The sequence below is a fragment of the Osmerus eperlanus genome, chromosome 16, assembly GCF_963692335.1.
Source record: "Osmerus eperlanus chromosome 16, fOsmEpe2.1, whole genome shotgun sequence".
NCBI classification, from domain to species: Eukaryota; Metazoa; Chordata; class Actinopteri; order Osmeriformes; family Osmeridae; genus Osmerus; species Osmerus eperlanus.
The window spans coordinates 15308298-15322229 of NC_085033.1; the positions used below are offsets into that span (position 1 = coordinate 15308298).

A 13932-nucleotide genomic window follows, 5' to 3' on the forward strand; every position below is an offset into this window, starting at 1 on the left:
TAAGAGGATGTGTCTGATTCTAATAATGATTTAACCTCTGGTTTCATACACTGATGGTGAAGAGTCTGACTTTGTTGAGCGAGGCTGATCTAATCTAGTGTTGATGATGTAGGTGTTGATCCTGTCTGTGGAACTCCCCCTGTGGGTTTCCTCAGAGGGCGGCGATGCAGGAGAGCAGAGCCACCAGGAAGCCAGCGTTGCCCAGCACCAGGGTGGCCAGGGCAGCCATCTTGAAATAGGAATTCTGACAAGGAGAGAGAAAGAGATTGAAAGGGGGAGAGAGTGATCAAACCAAACTAGGCCAGGTCAGACCAGACCAGCCCAAAAATATTTGTTTCATGTAAATATGCTGGGTTTTATGTCTTACCCAGCAACCGGTCTTCCATTGGTTAGACAGAATCCTGTGCTGTTCATCAGATGCTGTGGAAATTAGATGACCACATCAAATCAACAACAAAATAGATGACCACATCAAATCAACAACAGCAGCATAGTTTGCCTCTCAGTTCCAGTTCTCTGAGATAAAGAGACTCATCGTCCTGTGGTGTGAGGACTGTCTGCAGTACAGACATCACACACACATTTTACAAAACATGTTACATGCGTATCACACACACATTACATGCATGTTACATACATGTCACACATGTGTCACACATGTTACATACATGTTACATGTTACATACATGTTTTGATGCAGCCTCGTTTGTGGAGAGTGAGGAGGAGCCTAAGGATGAACACCCACATCAGATAGCCAATCAGCACGCCCGTAGCCCAAGGCAGGGGGAGGAGCAAAGACTGCTGACCCACCCCGAAAAACATGGCCGCCACTGCAAGGCCAGAGGAAGAGGATATGACGTCAGTCGTTCAGGGAGGAAGTGTTCAAGTGTTAGAACCCTATACTCCACAGTTTCTAGTTCAGTTCAGAAATACTTCCTGACAGCCATCACAAGAGACCAATAGAAACAGAGCTTTTTACGAATATTATGATGAAAGTGAGGACGTGGACCAACCAGCCATGATCTCAGCCACAGAGCCCGCCCCCCAGTGCAGCCAGTTGAACGCCCACCTCCTGCATATAAAACAGCTGGGATCAGAGCTAATCTCATTAGGACACAGGCTAAGTATAGAAGCTCTCCATTCACAAACAGAATACTGCATCCCCACGGCTGGAACACACAACCGTGCACAGGACAGGAAGAGAGGAGGACAGGACAGGAAGAGAGGAGGACAGGACAGGAAGAGAGGAGGACAGGACAGGAAGAGAGGAGGACAGGACAACCGTTAGGAAGGAAGGAGACATGAGGAGGGGAAGAACGTAATTAAGAAGAGGAAGAAAAGGAGAGAGAAGGAGGAGAGGAAAGGAGAGAGAGAGGAGGACACAGAAGAGAGACGGTGTGAAACACCAGACTACTGGAGAAGACTATCTGATGATGATGATGATGATGATGATGATGATGATGATGGTCTACCTGGTGGAGTCAGGTGATGGTCTGAGAGCAGCCATGATTGGCTGGAGGATCGTCAGGGCCATGACACAGCAGCCTAAGTAGGGGTGGATCCCGGCTCTCTGGAGAGGACACACACACACAGACACACACACATGTACAGACACGCACACACACACGTACAGACACACACAGAGAAACACACACACGTACAGACACAAACGCACACACACAGACACAGATCCACACAGACACATCCAAATAATTTACAAAAAATGATAGAGCGCCCTCTTATGTACAGTCAGAGATACTACAGTAACTGTGTGTTTTATCTGTGTGTGATTGTGTAAACGTGTGTGTGTGTGTGTGAGTGAGCGTGTGTGTAGGAAGGTGCGTGTGCAACCTACCTTGCTCCACCCTCCTCTGTATATGAAGGGGAGAGTGAAGGCTGCAGACGTCAACAGCACAGTCAACACCATCAACCCTCGATGAAGCTGGAACACACACACACACACACACTGAGGAAGGAAGGTTCCAGAACAGCAGCTGAACACTTCCTGTTCAGGGTGTGTCTCCAGTAATAAGAACGTCCACGCTGTGATGTCATCATCGCCTCAACCTAGATGTGTGTGGTGACATCATCAGTGCGGGACGGGGTGTGTGGTACCTGGAACCAGGGCCGCTGGCCCAGCAGGGTGTGGCCAGGCCAGGCCTCTCGGTAGTAGCTGGCCAGGAAGGTGCCCGTGCTGCCAGCCAGCATCCAGGCAAGCAGCATCAGTACCCCTGCAGGGACGGGGTCAACGTGACATAAACACACACAGACAGTGCACACTCATACACTGTACACACACACCGACAGTCTACACACACACACCTACAGTCCACACACACACACACACACACACAGGGAAGCGTCCTACCGTGGGACTTCATGATGGTTGGAGAGCGGGAGCCAGAGAGGACCTGAGGGAGCCCAGTCATGGAGACCTTCTGGGAGATGAGAGGCTGGCGAGTGTGTCTACGCAACCCTGCCTGCACACACACGCACATTCACACACACACACATTAAAACAGCAGACAGACACACACACAGACAGGCAGTTTATAATATGATAAATGTACCCTGTGACTAGGATCTGTTCCATTACTGCATACATATACTGCATGTTGTCCTAACACCTTTATCCTGACCCTGACATGCTGAAGTTTCCAGGATCATTAAAAATGTCTGATAAACGAACAAAAGGTCACTAAACAGCTGTCCGTCTCCTGAAATAAATCCATAGACTCATAAACTCCCTCATTCCCTCTTTATGAGATCTGCAACCCCAGATGACCTCCGGGCCTTAATCTTACACTGTTCCTGTGAGACATCACAGGAAGTGAAGTCGTTGGCCAAAGAGATAAGACACTGGTGTGAAGGGAAACTTTGCCCTGTTCAACATCAACATGTTTTTTCTACCTTTCGAAACTGTTTTGGGAAGAGGAGGGGAGGGGAGGGGAGGGGAGGGGAGGGGAGGAGAGGAGAGGGGAGAGGAGAGGAGAAGAGAGGAGAGGAGGGGAGAGGAGGGGAGGGGAGAGAAAGGGAGGGGAGAGGAGGGGAGGGGAGGGGAGGGGAGGAGAGGGGAGAGAAAGGGAGGGGAGAGGAGGGGAAAGGAACCTTTCTTGGGTGTTCTCCAGGTAGCAGGGGAACAGGATCTGAAGTTACACACTAATTGTTTGATAACATCCAGAGACGTTGTGAGTGATAACTGTCCTCAGACGGACATAGTAAAGTAGAGAATGTGCAGAGCAGCACTTCTGGAGAGCAAAGGAGAGGAGTATTGTACTAGATGTAGTGTTCTAGATGTATTGTACTACATGTAGTGTATTAGATGTAGTGTCCTAGATGTAGTATCCTAGATGTAGTGTGCTACCCCAGCTCACCATCCTCTGCCTCTCCGTGAGCAAGGAACACGTAGTGCTGTTGGTCCAGGCTGAAACGCTCCGGGTCCTGGGGAACCTGCACGGGCCGACGGAACCGACACTGGAGAACCCCATCCACTGCCCGCCACGCCACGCCAGTCAGAACATTCTGGAAGGAGAGGGGAGCCAATCAGGGTTCTGTATGTCAGGGGAGCCAATCAGGGTGCTGCATGTCAGGGGAGGGGGGGTTGAGGGAGCGGGGTCTGAGGGGGTGGGATCTGAGGGAGCGGGGTCTGAGGGGGCGGGGTCTGAGGGGGCGGGGTCTGAGGGAGTGTGGTCTGAGGGGGTGTGGTCTGAGGGTTGCCTCACCTCTGAAGAATCGACGGGCGAGGTCCTTCCTGTGACGAATGCAGCGTTGACGTAGACCACGCCCCCGTCCCTCACACACAGGTACACGTCGTCATCTCCCTAGCAACGCAGACAGAGCTCCGGATCACTTCCTGTTGACTTCCTGGAACTAGGAGGCTTTTGTGTTTCATCAAAATCGAATCATCATAATCATCTTGATCTTGCTATTATCATCATCATCTCCAAATTTATCCTCATCATTATCACCATATTTATCATCATCCTCATCATCGTCAATCGGGTCTAGTTCCTCACCATCCAGGTGTCCCGCGAGAGGGCAAAGGTCACGTATCCCTCCGCCGGGCCGCTGAGCTCAAACTCCACCCCCTGACCCCGCGGGCTCCAGGACAGGAAGTAGCACTGAGGATCCACTTCCGGGTCGCAGCCAGCAGGGTCCTGCAGACAGGACTTAGACTGGCCACACCCCTCTGAGCTGAACTAGCGAGTGGGAGGAGAGAGATGGAGAGAAAAAGATAGAGAGAAAAAGGCAGAGAGAGGGATGGATATCATCCTAACCATGCATCATCATGTTAATCAGCACATCAGAGTATTCATCCATTCTCCGATCTATCCCCACATCCCTGCCAGGGTTCCAGGGGCCCCTGAGACACACCTGACCCAGAAAAGGCTTACCAGGCCGGGCAGAACCGAGGGGGTGGTGGGGGGTGGTCTGCTGGCGGTGGGGGTGGGGCGAGAGGGGAGGGGCGTCACACTACTCTGGGAGATGATTGGACCAGGGAGCATCACCCAGTAGGCCCTGTACTTAGCTACCACCGTCACTCTGAACACACACACACATACAGATACACACACAGACATTCAGGCACAAATACACACACACAGTTGCACACACACATGAGCATTCCTTGTGCAGTTTGATCTATCTGATGATGATGATGATGTCAGTGAATCCAAGCCCTCACAGGAACTGGATGATGTCTGGGGCGTTGAGGGGGGCGTTCCACACCACCTGGACCTCTCTCTTCAGGGCATCACTGGTGTGGCTGACCGCAGATCCCTGGGGAACCCGACAGAGCGATGGAACCTCAGAACATTCAAACCTTAGAACGTTAGAACATTAGAACGTTAGACCCCAGGAGGCAGCCTACCTGGATGTGGTCACAGGTCAGCAGCTGGGAGAGCTTGGGATTTGTCAGTGTGAACGAGCCCACAGCACCTGCGTTCTGATTGGCTGCATCCCGAGCCTGGAGCAGGAAACCCTCAAAGTCTGATGTCCCTGAGAGGGTGACTGTGTATGTGTGTGAGAGAGATAGAGATGATCAGATAGAGAGAGAGAAAGACAACAAAGAAACTAGAGAGGGTACAATTTCTGGGGAAATTGTAGGGTGTGCTTGCTTGCGTCGGTTGCACAGGGGTCCGTTTTTGGATGACATTTTTACAACTGATATTTCTCTGTATATTTTATATAAAAATGCATACTTATTATTTATAAAGATTACATAGATTTAAAAAAAAAAATGTGCTGCTCATTTGCAACTGAAAATACGAGTGAAGTGTAGAATGAAATAGATGTCTTCTCATTTCCCCTGCAAGAGGCAGCCTCATCGTTGAATCAAAACGAATAAATTTGGCAGACCTGTGTAAAAATTGACCTAATCTCTATGACTTAAACGTCCTTTTAAGTTTTTCCCTTCTCGTGATATTTTAAGGCATTTAGCCTACTCATATTGCATTCATTCATGAATAAAGAACCCCCTTTGAAGATTATTCTACGACGTTACCGGCAGTAGAAGATGGAATCGCGATTCAAACAGTACCATCTGCTAACTGAAAATATGCCCCCAAAAACGTAAATAAGATTGACATTTATTTAGTGGAAAATCGCTTTCATAAAAAGCTCACTGGTAGCGATCATTGTCAGTAACAACGCCAAGTGCGATATAGCCGTGTGGAGAAGCTGCCTCGGTAAATTGTACAGTACAGTAGACTACTGCTGTGTTCGTCTTGGTAGCGATTGCGTTGGTTCAATTTGATTTAACGTTCCGTTGTACGGTTTAGCCTGAAATTAATTATTTTCATGAACAGATTGACAAAGTTTAGGCTGTGGCAATGAAGTTAAGGTTAGTAGTTATAGACTTTTGATTTAAGTAAGGGGAGTGCCGAACATGTTCTGTCGCCGTTTGACTTCCTACAGTTGTGTAAGCTAGATGTTTTTGTAGTGTCTCGCGTAGGCTACAGCGAAAATGTATTTATGAGGAATGTTTATTTTAACGATTGAAAACAGATGCATCATAGACCACTGTAGTATGTGTTGCCCGGGCAACAGAGGCTAATGTCATGATGCTAATACTTCAGTGACATACTGTTTCCGAAAGTGGATGTACTTCCTTAATAAAATCAGCTTATATTGTACATTACACGTCACAATTGTGTGTCATATCACAAAGTAAAATTAGTAAATAGTTATCACCCTGGCCTCTTTGCTTGTGGCGTTTCTGCAGCTGCCTTGCAGTAAAGCAGTTAGCTTAGCTATCTCCCAGAAGTTAACGAGCTGCTAAACTAATGTTCTGCTAGAGGTAGTCACGCGAGTTTTCGTGACGTTGGTGACGTAAGTAGCGTCATTGACTGTGGCTAGCAAGTTAGCCACCGTTAGCTTCACTTTTCGCCACAAAAACTTAATTTCCACTTAAACCATGCAACGGAACGTAAATCCCAATACAAGCAACTCAATCGCTACCAAGACGAACCTTTTGACACCGCCGTTGTGTATGTAGTCCAAATATTGACTGATCCTTAGGGGGGCGAAAATAAATAATAATAAATAAATATATATGTGAGAGAACAAAGGTTGTGCCCTTGCCGAAGGCAAAGCACACCCAATAAGAAGACACCTTCCACCAGCATCCTCCACCCTTCCCCACCCATCCCTTCTTCCCTACGTCGGTCTGTCCTACCTGCGATGTGTCCTCCAGGCCTGAAGATGGTGCTGTTGAGCACCAGGCTGTATGGGCTGTGGGTGGTGTTGGCAGAGCCACCATGTTGGGGCACCATGCTGCCACAGACCTCAGTAACCTGGCCAGAGGAGTAGGCCTGAGCTAGAGCCAGGAGCTGCAGTAGAACACACACCCACACGCCTGCCGCCTTCTGGGGGACGAACATCTGGTCCACCTGGGATTGGGTTGGCAGGGTTAACACTGAGGTTAGGGTTGGCAGGGTTAACACTGAGGTTAGGGTTGGTAGCATTGGGGTTGGGTTTAAGGTTGGGTGAACAGCGTTTTGACCAAGGCTACATTAGATAAGCGTCAGGAAAAAATGCCACGAATGACAAATCTATCTTTTGGAAGGAAACTGTGTGAAGTGTCCTCCACCAGCAGGGTAAGCCTGAGTACCGGAACCATAAATATAAATAACTGATAAGAAGTTATCAGTTATAACCCTAACCCTAACCATTACTTATTATCAAGCAGATATTGAGATATTACTGCAGTAAACCCAGGAGCTATATTCTGGTGGTCAGTGTCAAGGAAAGGTCTGTATTTAACAGTTGATATTTTTGTTGTTTTGACTGAGCCTGTAGGCAGGGGTCCAGTGATCAGACTCAGGTCTCAACTACGCCCCTCTGAACAGATACTTGCTTAAAGAAACCCCCTCCCTTATCTAACCCCCACCCAAACTGCCAAGGCCTAGGGTGACCTCTGAACACGGCACTCTCAGGTTACCCAACAGAGGAATCACTTCACTCCAGAGAAGGATCTCCTGTCAGGAGATCACACACTGACCCGTGTTCCACAACTCCAACCTCAAGGTTCCAAACAGAACCCTTCTCATGACATGGAGGGTGCAGTCCAGAACATATATATATATATATATATGTCTATGGTCCAGAACCCTAAATGATTCTTTCTGAGCTGGAGGGTTCTGAATGGAACCTATTCTTCAGAAGCTTCTTCTGTTGGTACAAAATGTTCTATACAGCACATAGGTTTACAATGTGCATTACATAAAAACATCCATAGCTTTAAGGGGATAGTGGATAGCTAGAGCTTTTGACTCCAAATCAGAGGTTGCAGGTTCAGATCCCTTCATTGCTTTTGATGAAAGTATCTACTAAATGAGTGTTAGTTAGTCAGATAGTAGGTTACATCACATGTGGTTTCAAGCGAGGAGCAGAATGAGGACCCAGGAGTCAGTATGAGGAGCCAGAGGTCAGTATGAGGAGCCAGAGGTCTACTCACCCTTGTGTTCTAGCTCCTCCTGCAGATGTGGAGGGCTGGAGCAGGGATAGTTCCTGTCACTGCAGATCTACAATCAGAGCTGTGTGTAGTTCACCTGTGTGTGTGTGGTCTATTGTGTGTGTACCTGTGTGTGTTCTACTGTGTGTTGTGTCTCTACCTGTGTGTGTATAAGGTCTCTGTATGTATGTTGTGTAGTGTGTGTAGTCTATTGTGTGTGTGTGTGTGCAGGGTGGTCTACCTGTGTATGTGTTCTATCTGTATGTGGTGTGTGTGTATGTGGTCTACCTACACCGGTGTGTTCTCTGTGTGTCCCACCTGTGTGTGAGTGTCTATTTGGATGTCCAGGGAACACACACCTTTATCACCTCTGCTTGAGTGCTGGGGAACAGGGGCGGGGCTTATTAACACAGGTGTGCAGGGCTTGTTAACACAGGTGGGCGGGGCTTGTTAACACAGGTGGGCGGGGCTTGCATGAGTACAGCCCCAGGGTTCATAGGACACACACCTACCTGCTCGCAAGATGTGTGACATCACCATCACAACAAAACCTTATACAAACCTTATATTGCAGATTCACGGACCGCAGTTCGACAATCACCGGTCACATTTTTAACACATCATAATAGCCTACAATTGTGCCTACTCCCTGTGTTTATCCAACTTCCTCCCGCCCAGTAGGTGGCGCTAATATATCAATAAAAATAACCAATGAAGATACACAAACAGGAAGAAGCTGGTGTTTACGTCTGACTGTCTTTTGGTTTCATTTCATTTTGCGGCCAGGCTGGATGTTCAAGTGTTACATATCCTTTCTTGACAGAGAAGACCCTCGGAAAATTGTTTAAAATGGAAGACTATAGTCTTTCCCGTATGATCCTGATTGTCTTGTCGGCGCTCGTGTATATTGCTGCTATGGTCGTTAACGGTCTTGCGGGAGCGGGCAAAGGTGAGTACTGTTTTGAGTGACGCAACAAGCAGAGTAGGTTAACACGTTAACGTTAGCCTACATAAGCAAGCCAGCTGGCTGATGCGCCAGCATTAGGACACTTCTTCATGATCATTTTCTTTTAAGTTTTGATTTGAGTTTTTGATTTGAGCCGTAACAGGTGCAAAGTTAAATTGAGAAAGGGTACTTAGATAGGCTACTCATGATGACTTACTTTTCAGGAAGAACACAACTGTTGTACATAGCTACACGAACGACACCTAGTGGTTACTCCAGGATACTACATACTATGTAACATAGTCATAAGTTTAAAGTAGGGTAGGTTTGTATAGTTACAGGAACTTCTGGTTAAGCAACAACACGGTCTAAGCCTGACAGTTAGCCTGGCCCGGACCAGGCTAGTTTCGAAGCATAAGTTGCCATAGTAACCTCAGGGACTGTAACCTTTTTTGAGGACACTTAACCTCAGGGACTGTAACCTTTTTGAGGACACTTAACCTCAGGGACTGTAACCCTTTTGAGGACACTTAACCTCAGGGATTGTAACCTTTTTGAGGACACTTAACCTCAGGGACTTTAACCCTTTTGAGGACACTTAACCTGGTTTCAAGGTTGTTTCTGAAAATGAAGCGATAGAGACACAATATACAGCCTTTTTCACACCCTGTGTGAGACACAATGTTTACAATGTTTAAGCCTCAGCACACTTCATAAGACAGAACTTTAATAAGCACAATGCATAACTTTAATAAGCACAATATATTCTTTACTCTACAAGTCTAGTTTCAACTCCGAAGATCATTTTCCATACAAAGGCCTCTCGCCATCTCCGGTAGTTAACTCTGGGTGTGGACATAGTTTAATCACCGCAGAATCCATTCAGATAACTGACAAGCTCCTTGGTCTTTAAAAACTGTCACTTATGTAAAGGCAAGGCATGCGGGTTATGTGACCACGCTGTGTCATCTTTACGTCACTCCCTGACAACAATCACCCCCCCTCCCAACCCCCCTTATTCTCCGGTTTCATAAGTCATTTGCGCACGGTCATTGTTTAGTTTTTCAGATAAATGTGGTGTCGTTGATACGTTTCTGACGTTATCGAACACTAAAGTACATGAGAAATAATCATCTCTCCCATCCCCTCCTCTCTACTCTAAACACTAAAATGCATGAAATAGTAAAGAAAGAAGTAGCCAAACCTAAAAAGTGCCTAATAGTCTATAGATGACTGGTCCTCAGCCCAGCTAGAAGGTGTGCCCTGCAGACCATGCCTGTGGGAGGATCAGCTTGTGTAGGCTATATATGCTCTTTCGTACACTTCTGTTTTCAGTAGTTGCGTTACTAGTAAGATACGTTAGTTCGTGACGGGCTAACCTAAGAATTTTGCAGGATAAAATGGAAGGTTATAGTCTCCCCCGGGTCATCCTGATCGTCTTGTCGGCGGTTGTTTATATCGCAGTTATAGTCGTTAACGCTCTGGCTGGAGCGGGGACGGGTGAGTACCTCTGTTTGTGATGGTGTGTGTGATAACGAGCGCACCTGTAGGTTTCAAAACGTTATTGTTGACTTGGGCAGCGCTTGCCTTGGACTTGTGAGTAGAACTGTCACAGCATTGAAATACTGATTAAGAAGCCGTTGCGTAAATATTGAGCTGCTCATTACACAGTGATGACGTCTCATCAGTCTCACCTAACAGTAGGCTACGTTATACTGGACTACAGTACTGTACTTCCATTCGTGTTTAAGAAGAATACCATATTCTCTTCTTTCATCTCCTCCCCTCACCCCTACCTCTCCTGTCCTTCCTTCACCTCTCCATCACCCCTCTTCCTCACTCTCTTCGCTTCTCTCCTTCTCTGTCCCCCCCATCTCCTCTCCCTCCCTCCCGCCCTCCCCCCTCCTCTCCGTCCCTCCCCCTCCTCCTCTCCCTCTCCTCCCTCTCCTCCCCCTCCTCCTCTCCCTCCCCTCTCCTCCCCCTCCCTCTCCTCCCCCTCCTCCTCTCCCTCTCCTCCCCCTCCTCTCCTCCCTCTCCTCTCCCTCCCCTCTCCTCCCCCTCTTCTCCCCCTCCTCTCCTCCCTCTCCTCCCTCTCCTCCCCCTCCTCCTCTCCCTCCCTTCTCCTCCCCCTCCTCCTCTCCCTCCCCTCCCCTCTCCTCCCCCTCCTCTCCTCCTCCTCTCCCTACCCTCTCCTCCCCCTCCTCTTCTCCCCCTCCTCCTCTCCCTCCCCTCTCCTCCCCTCTCCTCCCCCTCCCCCTCCTCCTCTCCCTCCCCTCCTCCCCCTCCTCCCCCTCCCCTCTCCTCCCCCTCCTCCTCCCCCTCCCCTCTCCTCCCCCTCCTCCCCTCTCCTCCCCCTCCTCTCCTCCCCCTCCTCCTCTCCCTCTCCTCCCCCTCCTCCTCCTCCCCCTCCCCTCTCCTCCTCCTCTTCCTCCCCCTCCTCTCCTCCCCCTCTCCCTCTCCTCTCCTCCCCCTCCTCCTCCCCCTCCCCTCTCCTCCCCCTCCTCTCCTCCCCCTCTCCCTCTCCTCTCCGTCCCTCCTCTCCTCCCTCTCCTCTCCCTTCCCCCCCTCCTCCTCTCCCTCTCCTCCCCCTCCCCTCCCCTCTCCTCCGCCTCCCCTCTCCTCCCCCTCCTCCTCTCCTCCCCCTCCCTCCTCCAGGTCCGTTTCACACCAGCACAGGGAACGTGTCTAAGCAGTATGAGACAGATGTAACTCCTGCAGGCTGGACCTTCTCTATCTGGGGCCTCATATATGGCTGGCTGACTGCCATGGTGCTCTACCTGGCCTCCAGCCTCTTCAGAGGGTAGGCCTGCTCACCTGGACACACATGGCCTCCTACCTCTGCCTGAACATCTGTACACCTGCACTCACACACACATACACATCATGTGACCCTGTTCTGTGTGTCTGTCTGTCTGTGTATGTGACCCTGTCCTGTGTGTCTGTCTGTTTGTCTGTCTGTCTGTCTGTCTGTGTATGTGACCCTGTCCTGTGTGTCTGTCTGTTTGTCTGTCTGTCTGTGTATGTGACCCTGTCCTGTGTGTCTGTCTGTTTGTCTGTCTGTCTGTGTATGTGACCCTGTCCTGTGTGTCTGTCTGTCTGTGTATGTGACCCTGTCCTGTGTGTCTGTCTGTCTGTCTGTCAGTCTGTGTATGTGACCCTGTCCTGTGTGTCTGTCTGTCTGTCAGTCTGTGTATGTGACCCTGTCCTGTGTGTGCAGGTATTGGAGCCAGGCTGTGCTGCCCTATGGGTTCTACATCTGCTGGATCTCCAACATGGTGCTCAACATGGTGTGGCTGCTGATCTGGGACAGAGAGTAAGACTGACCCCTGACCCCCCTCCCCTGCTGACCCATGACCCCTCACCCCTTACTGTGGCCTGGTTGGCTGTTCTGGGGTAGGACCTCAGAGCGACCCTTGACCCCTGACCCCTGTGTTGCAGGCTCATGTGGGCTGCCCTGGTGGTGCTGGCTCTGATGGCAGGAACCAACTGCTGCATGGTGCTGTTCTCCTGCTACGCTGTGGATCTGTACGGAGTCTGGCTCAGACACACACACCCCAGAGACCTGCTGTGCCTGCGACTGCTGGTAGGAACACACACACACAAAAGTGAAGCATTTTCTTTTAACCGTTGGGCTGTCTCAGACCCCCCACATTGCAAAGGTTAAAAGAAAATTATTTTTATTTGTTTTTGTATTGGGTAAAATTGGGTAAACACAACGATGGTTCGTTATGAACCTTTGGGTCATGTGACCCGAAGGCAGCACAAGGGTTAACTAACAACCTGACGCATGTCCTCTCCTCTCTCTCCAGGTCCAGAATGGCGTGTCTCTGTACACCACCTGGACGTGTATCGCCACCCTGGTGAACCTGTCCGTGGTGCTGAGCGTGGAGGGCGTGGCCCGGGACACAGCAGGAACCGTCTCCCTGTGTGCTCTGCTGCTGGGCGTGCTGGGCTGGTGAGGGAGAGGGTGTTAGGTGGAGTAGGTGTATTAGTAGGTGTGTGTGTGTATTAGTAGGTGTGTGTGTAGTAAGTGTAGTGTGTGTAGCGTGTGTAGTGTGTGTTGGCTGTCTGGACGTTCCAGTGATGGTCTGGGTTCTCCGGGTTCTCTGTGTTCTAGGTTCATCCTGGAGAACTTTGTTCTGGATCGCTACGTCCGCTACATCCTGACCATCTACCCCGTGGTCATCATCGCTCTGGGGGGAATCGTGTCCAAGCACTACCAACCTAGCAACCCCTCCGCCAATGCTGTCTTCTCCGGTGAGGAGTCACTGGCCCTGAAACGCAACACACACTACAGAGATTCAGTCAACTAAAGAATCAGATCAGATAATCAGAATCAACCAGCTGTACAATTGACTCTGTGTATGTGAATAGTATTTGTGAGTGATTATAATCATAAATAATGTTGGTGTTGTCGTCTCCAGCGGTTCTGCTGGCTCTGACCTGCATCCTGTTCCTGGTGCGTGTTGCCATGGTGATCTGGAGAAACAGGAAGCAGCCTCTGTATTCAGGCGTGTCCTCGGATCACATGACATCGCCGATGATGTCACCTGATGCCTCGACCAATAAGAAGAGAAAGATATTTATGTAGGGTGAACATGCGCTCATGTCAGTACTCTCAACCAGTCTCCTCTCCCCCCTACCTCCTCCTCTCCTCTCCCCCTACCTCCTCCTCCTCGAGCTAGGGGGGTAGGAGACGAGGGAAGGAGAATAGAAAAGACCAGTGTTGCCTGTGGAGACAGTCTTAATCCCTGTTCCATTCTACCTCACCAGAGGTGCCTGAGCACTCAGCCTACAGAGGGAATCACACCCTGATCAGCACAGGTCACATGGTGCAGAATCACGCTTTACTGCTTCAAACACACATGGCCAAACCAATCATCCCGTAAATATTCTACTGTCAAAGACCTACTGCCTAAAATGGTATGTGAATGATTCATGAGGTCAGCATACTCGGTACATACTAAATGTAAACATTATAACACTGTGACATGATGGCTATAGCCTTGTAGACCATAACACTGTTACTGTG

At 49.4% G+C, this 13932-nt stretch overlaps 2 protein-coding genes across 3 annotated transcripts; one reads left to right on the plus strand and one right to left on the minus strand.

Moving 5' to 3' along the window:
- Nucleotides 1-678: 678 nt before the first annotated feature.
- Nucleotides 679-6881, minus strand: LOC134036611 (putative ferric-chelate reductase 1). The gene is given in 13 exon segments (XM_062481610.1): nt 679-830; nt 1014-1072; nt 1473-1570; nt 1856-1942; nt 2116-2231; nt 2369-2476; nt 3375-3522; nt 3723-3821; nt 4017-4221; nt 4414-4542; nt 4685-4779; nt 4871-5010; nt 6677-6881. Coding segments are annotated over 13 exon segments (1641 nt in total).
- A 1819-nt stretch (nt 6882-8700) lies between these two features.
- LOC134036856 (uncharacterized) lies at nt 8701-13745 on the plus strand. Of its 2 annotated transcripts, none has more exons than XM_062481983.1 (7): nt 8701-8903; nt 11556-11700; nt 12118-12213; nt 12339-12483; nt 12710-12855; nt 13018-13157; nt 13325-13745. In XM_062481983.1, the coding sequence occupies exons 1-7, from the start codon at nt 8804-8806 to the stop codon at nt 13489-13491; spliced, it is 939 nt and encodes a 312-aa protein (XP_062337967.1). In that variant the 5' UTR covers nt 8701-8803; the 3' UTR covers nt 13492-13745. The 2 variants fall into 2 exon arrangements, with proteins under 2 accessions (XP_062337967.1, XP_062337968.1); XM_062481984.1 differs by lacking the exon at nt 8701-8903 and adding an exon at nt 10111-10400.
- Nucleotides 13746-13932: the final 187 nt, after the last annotated feature.

Excerpts from the sequence above, each read along its gene's own strand:
- LOC134036856 (XM_062481983.1), top strand. The coding sequence starts at position 8,804 with ATGGAAGACTATAGTCTTTCCCGTATGATCCTGATTGTCTTGTCGGCG. Across the intron at positions 11,701-12,117 it reads GCCTCCAGCCTCTTCAGAGG|GTATTGGAGCCAGGCTGTGC; the intron begins GTAGGCCTGCTC and ends CTGTGTGTGCAG. Across the intron at positions 12,484-12,709 it reads TGCTGTGCCTGCGACTGCTG|GTCCAGAATGGCGTGTCTCT; the intron begins GTAGGAACACAC and ends CTCTCTCTCCAG.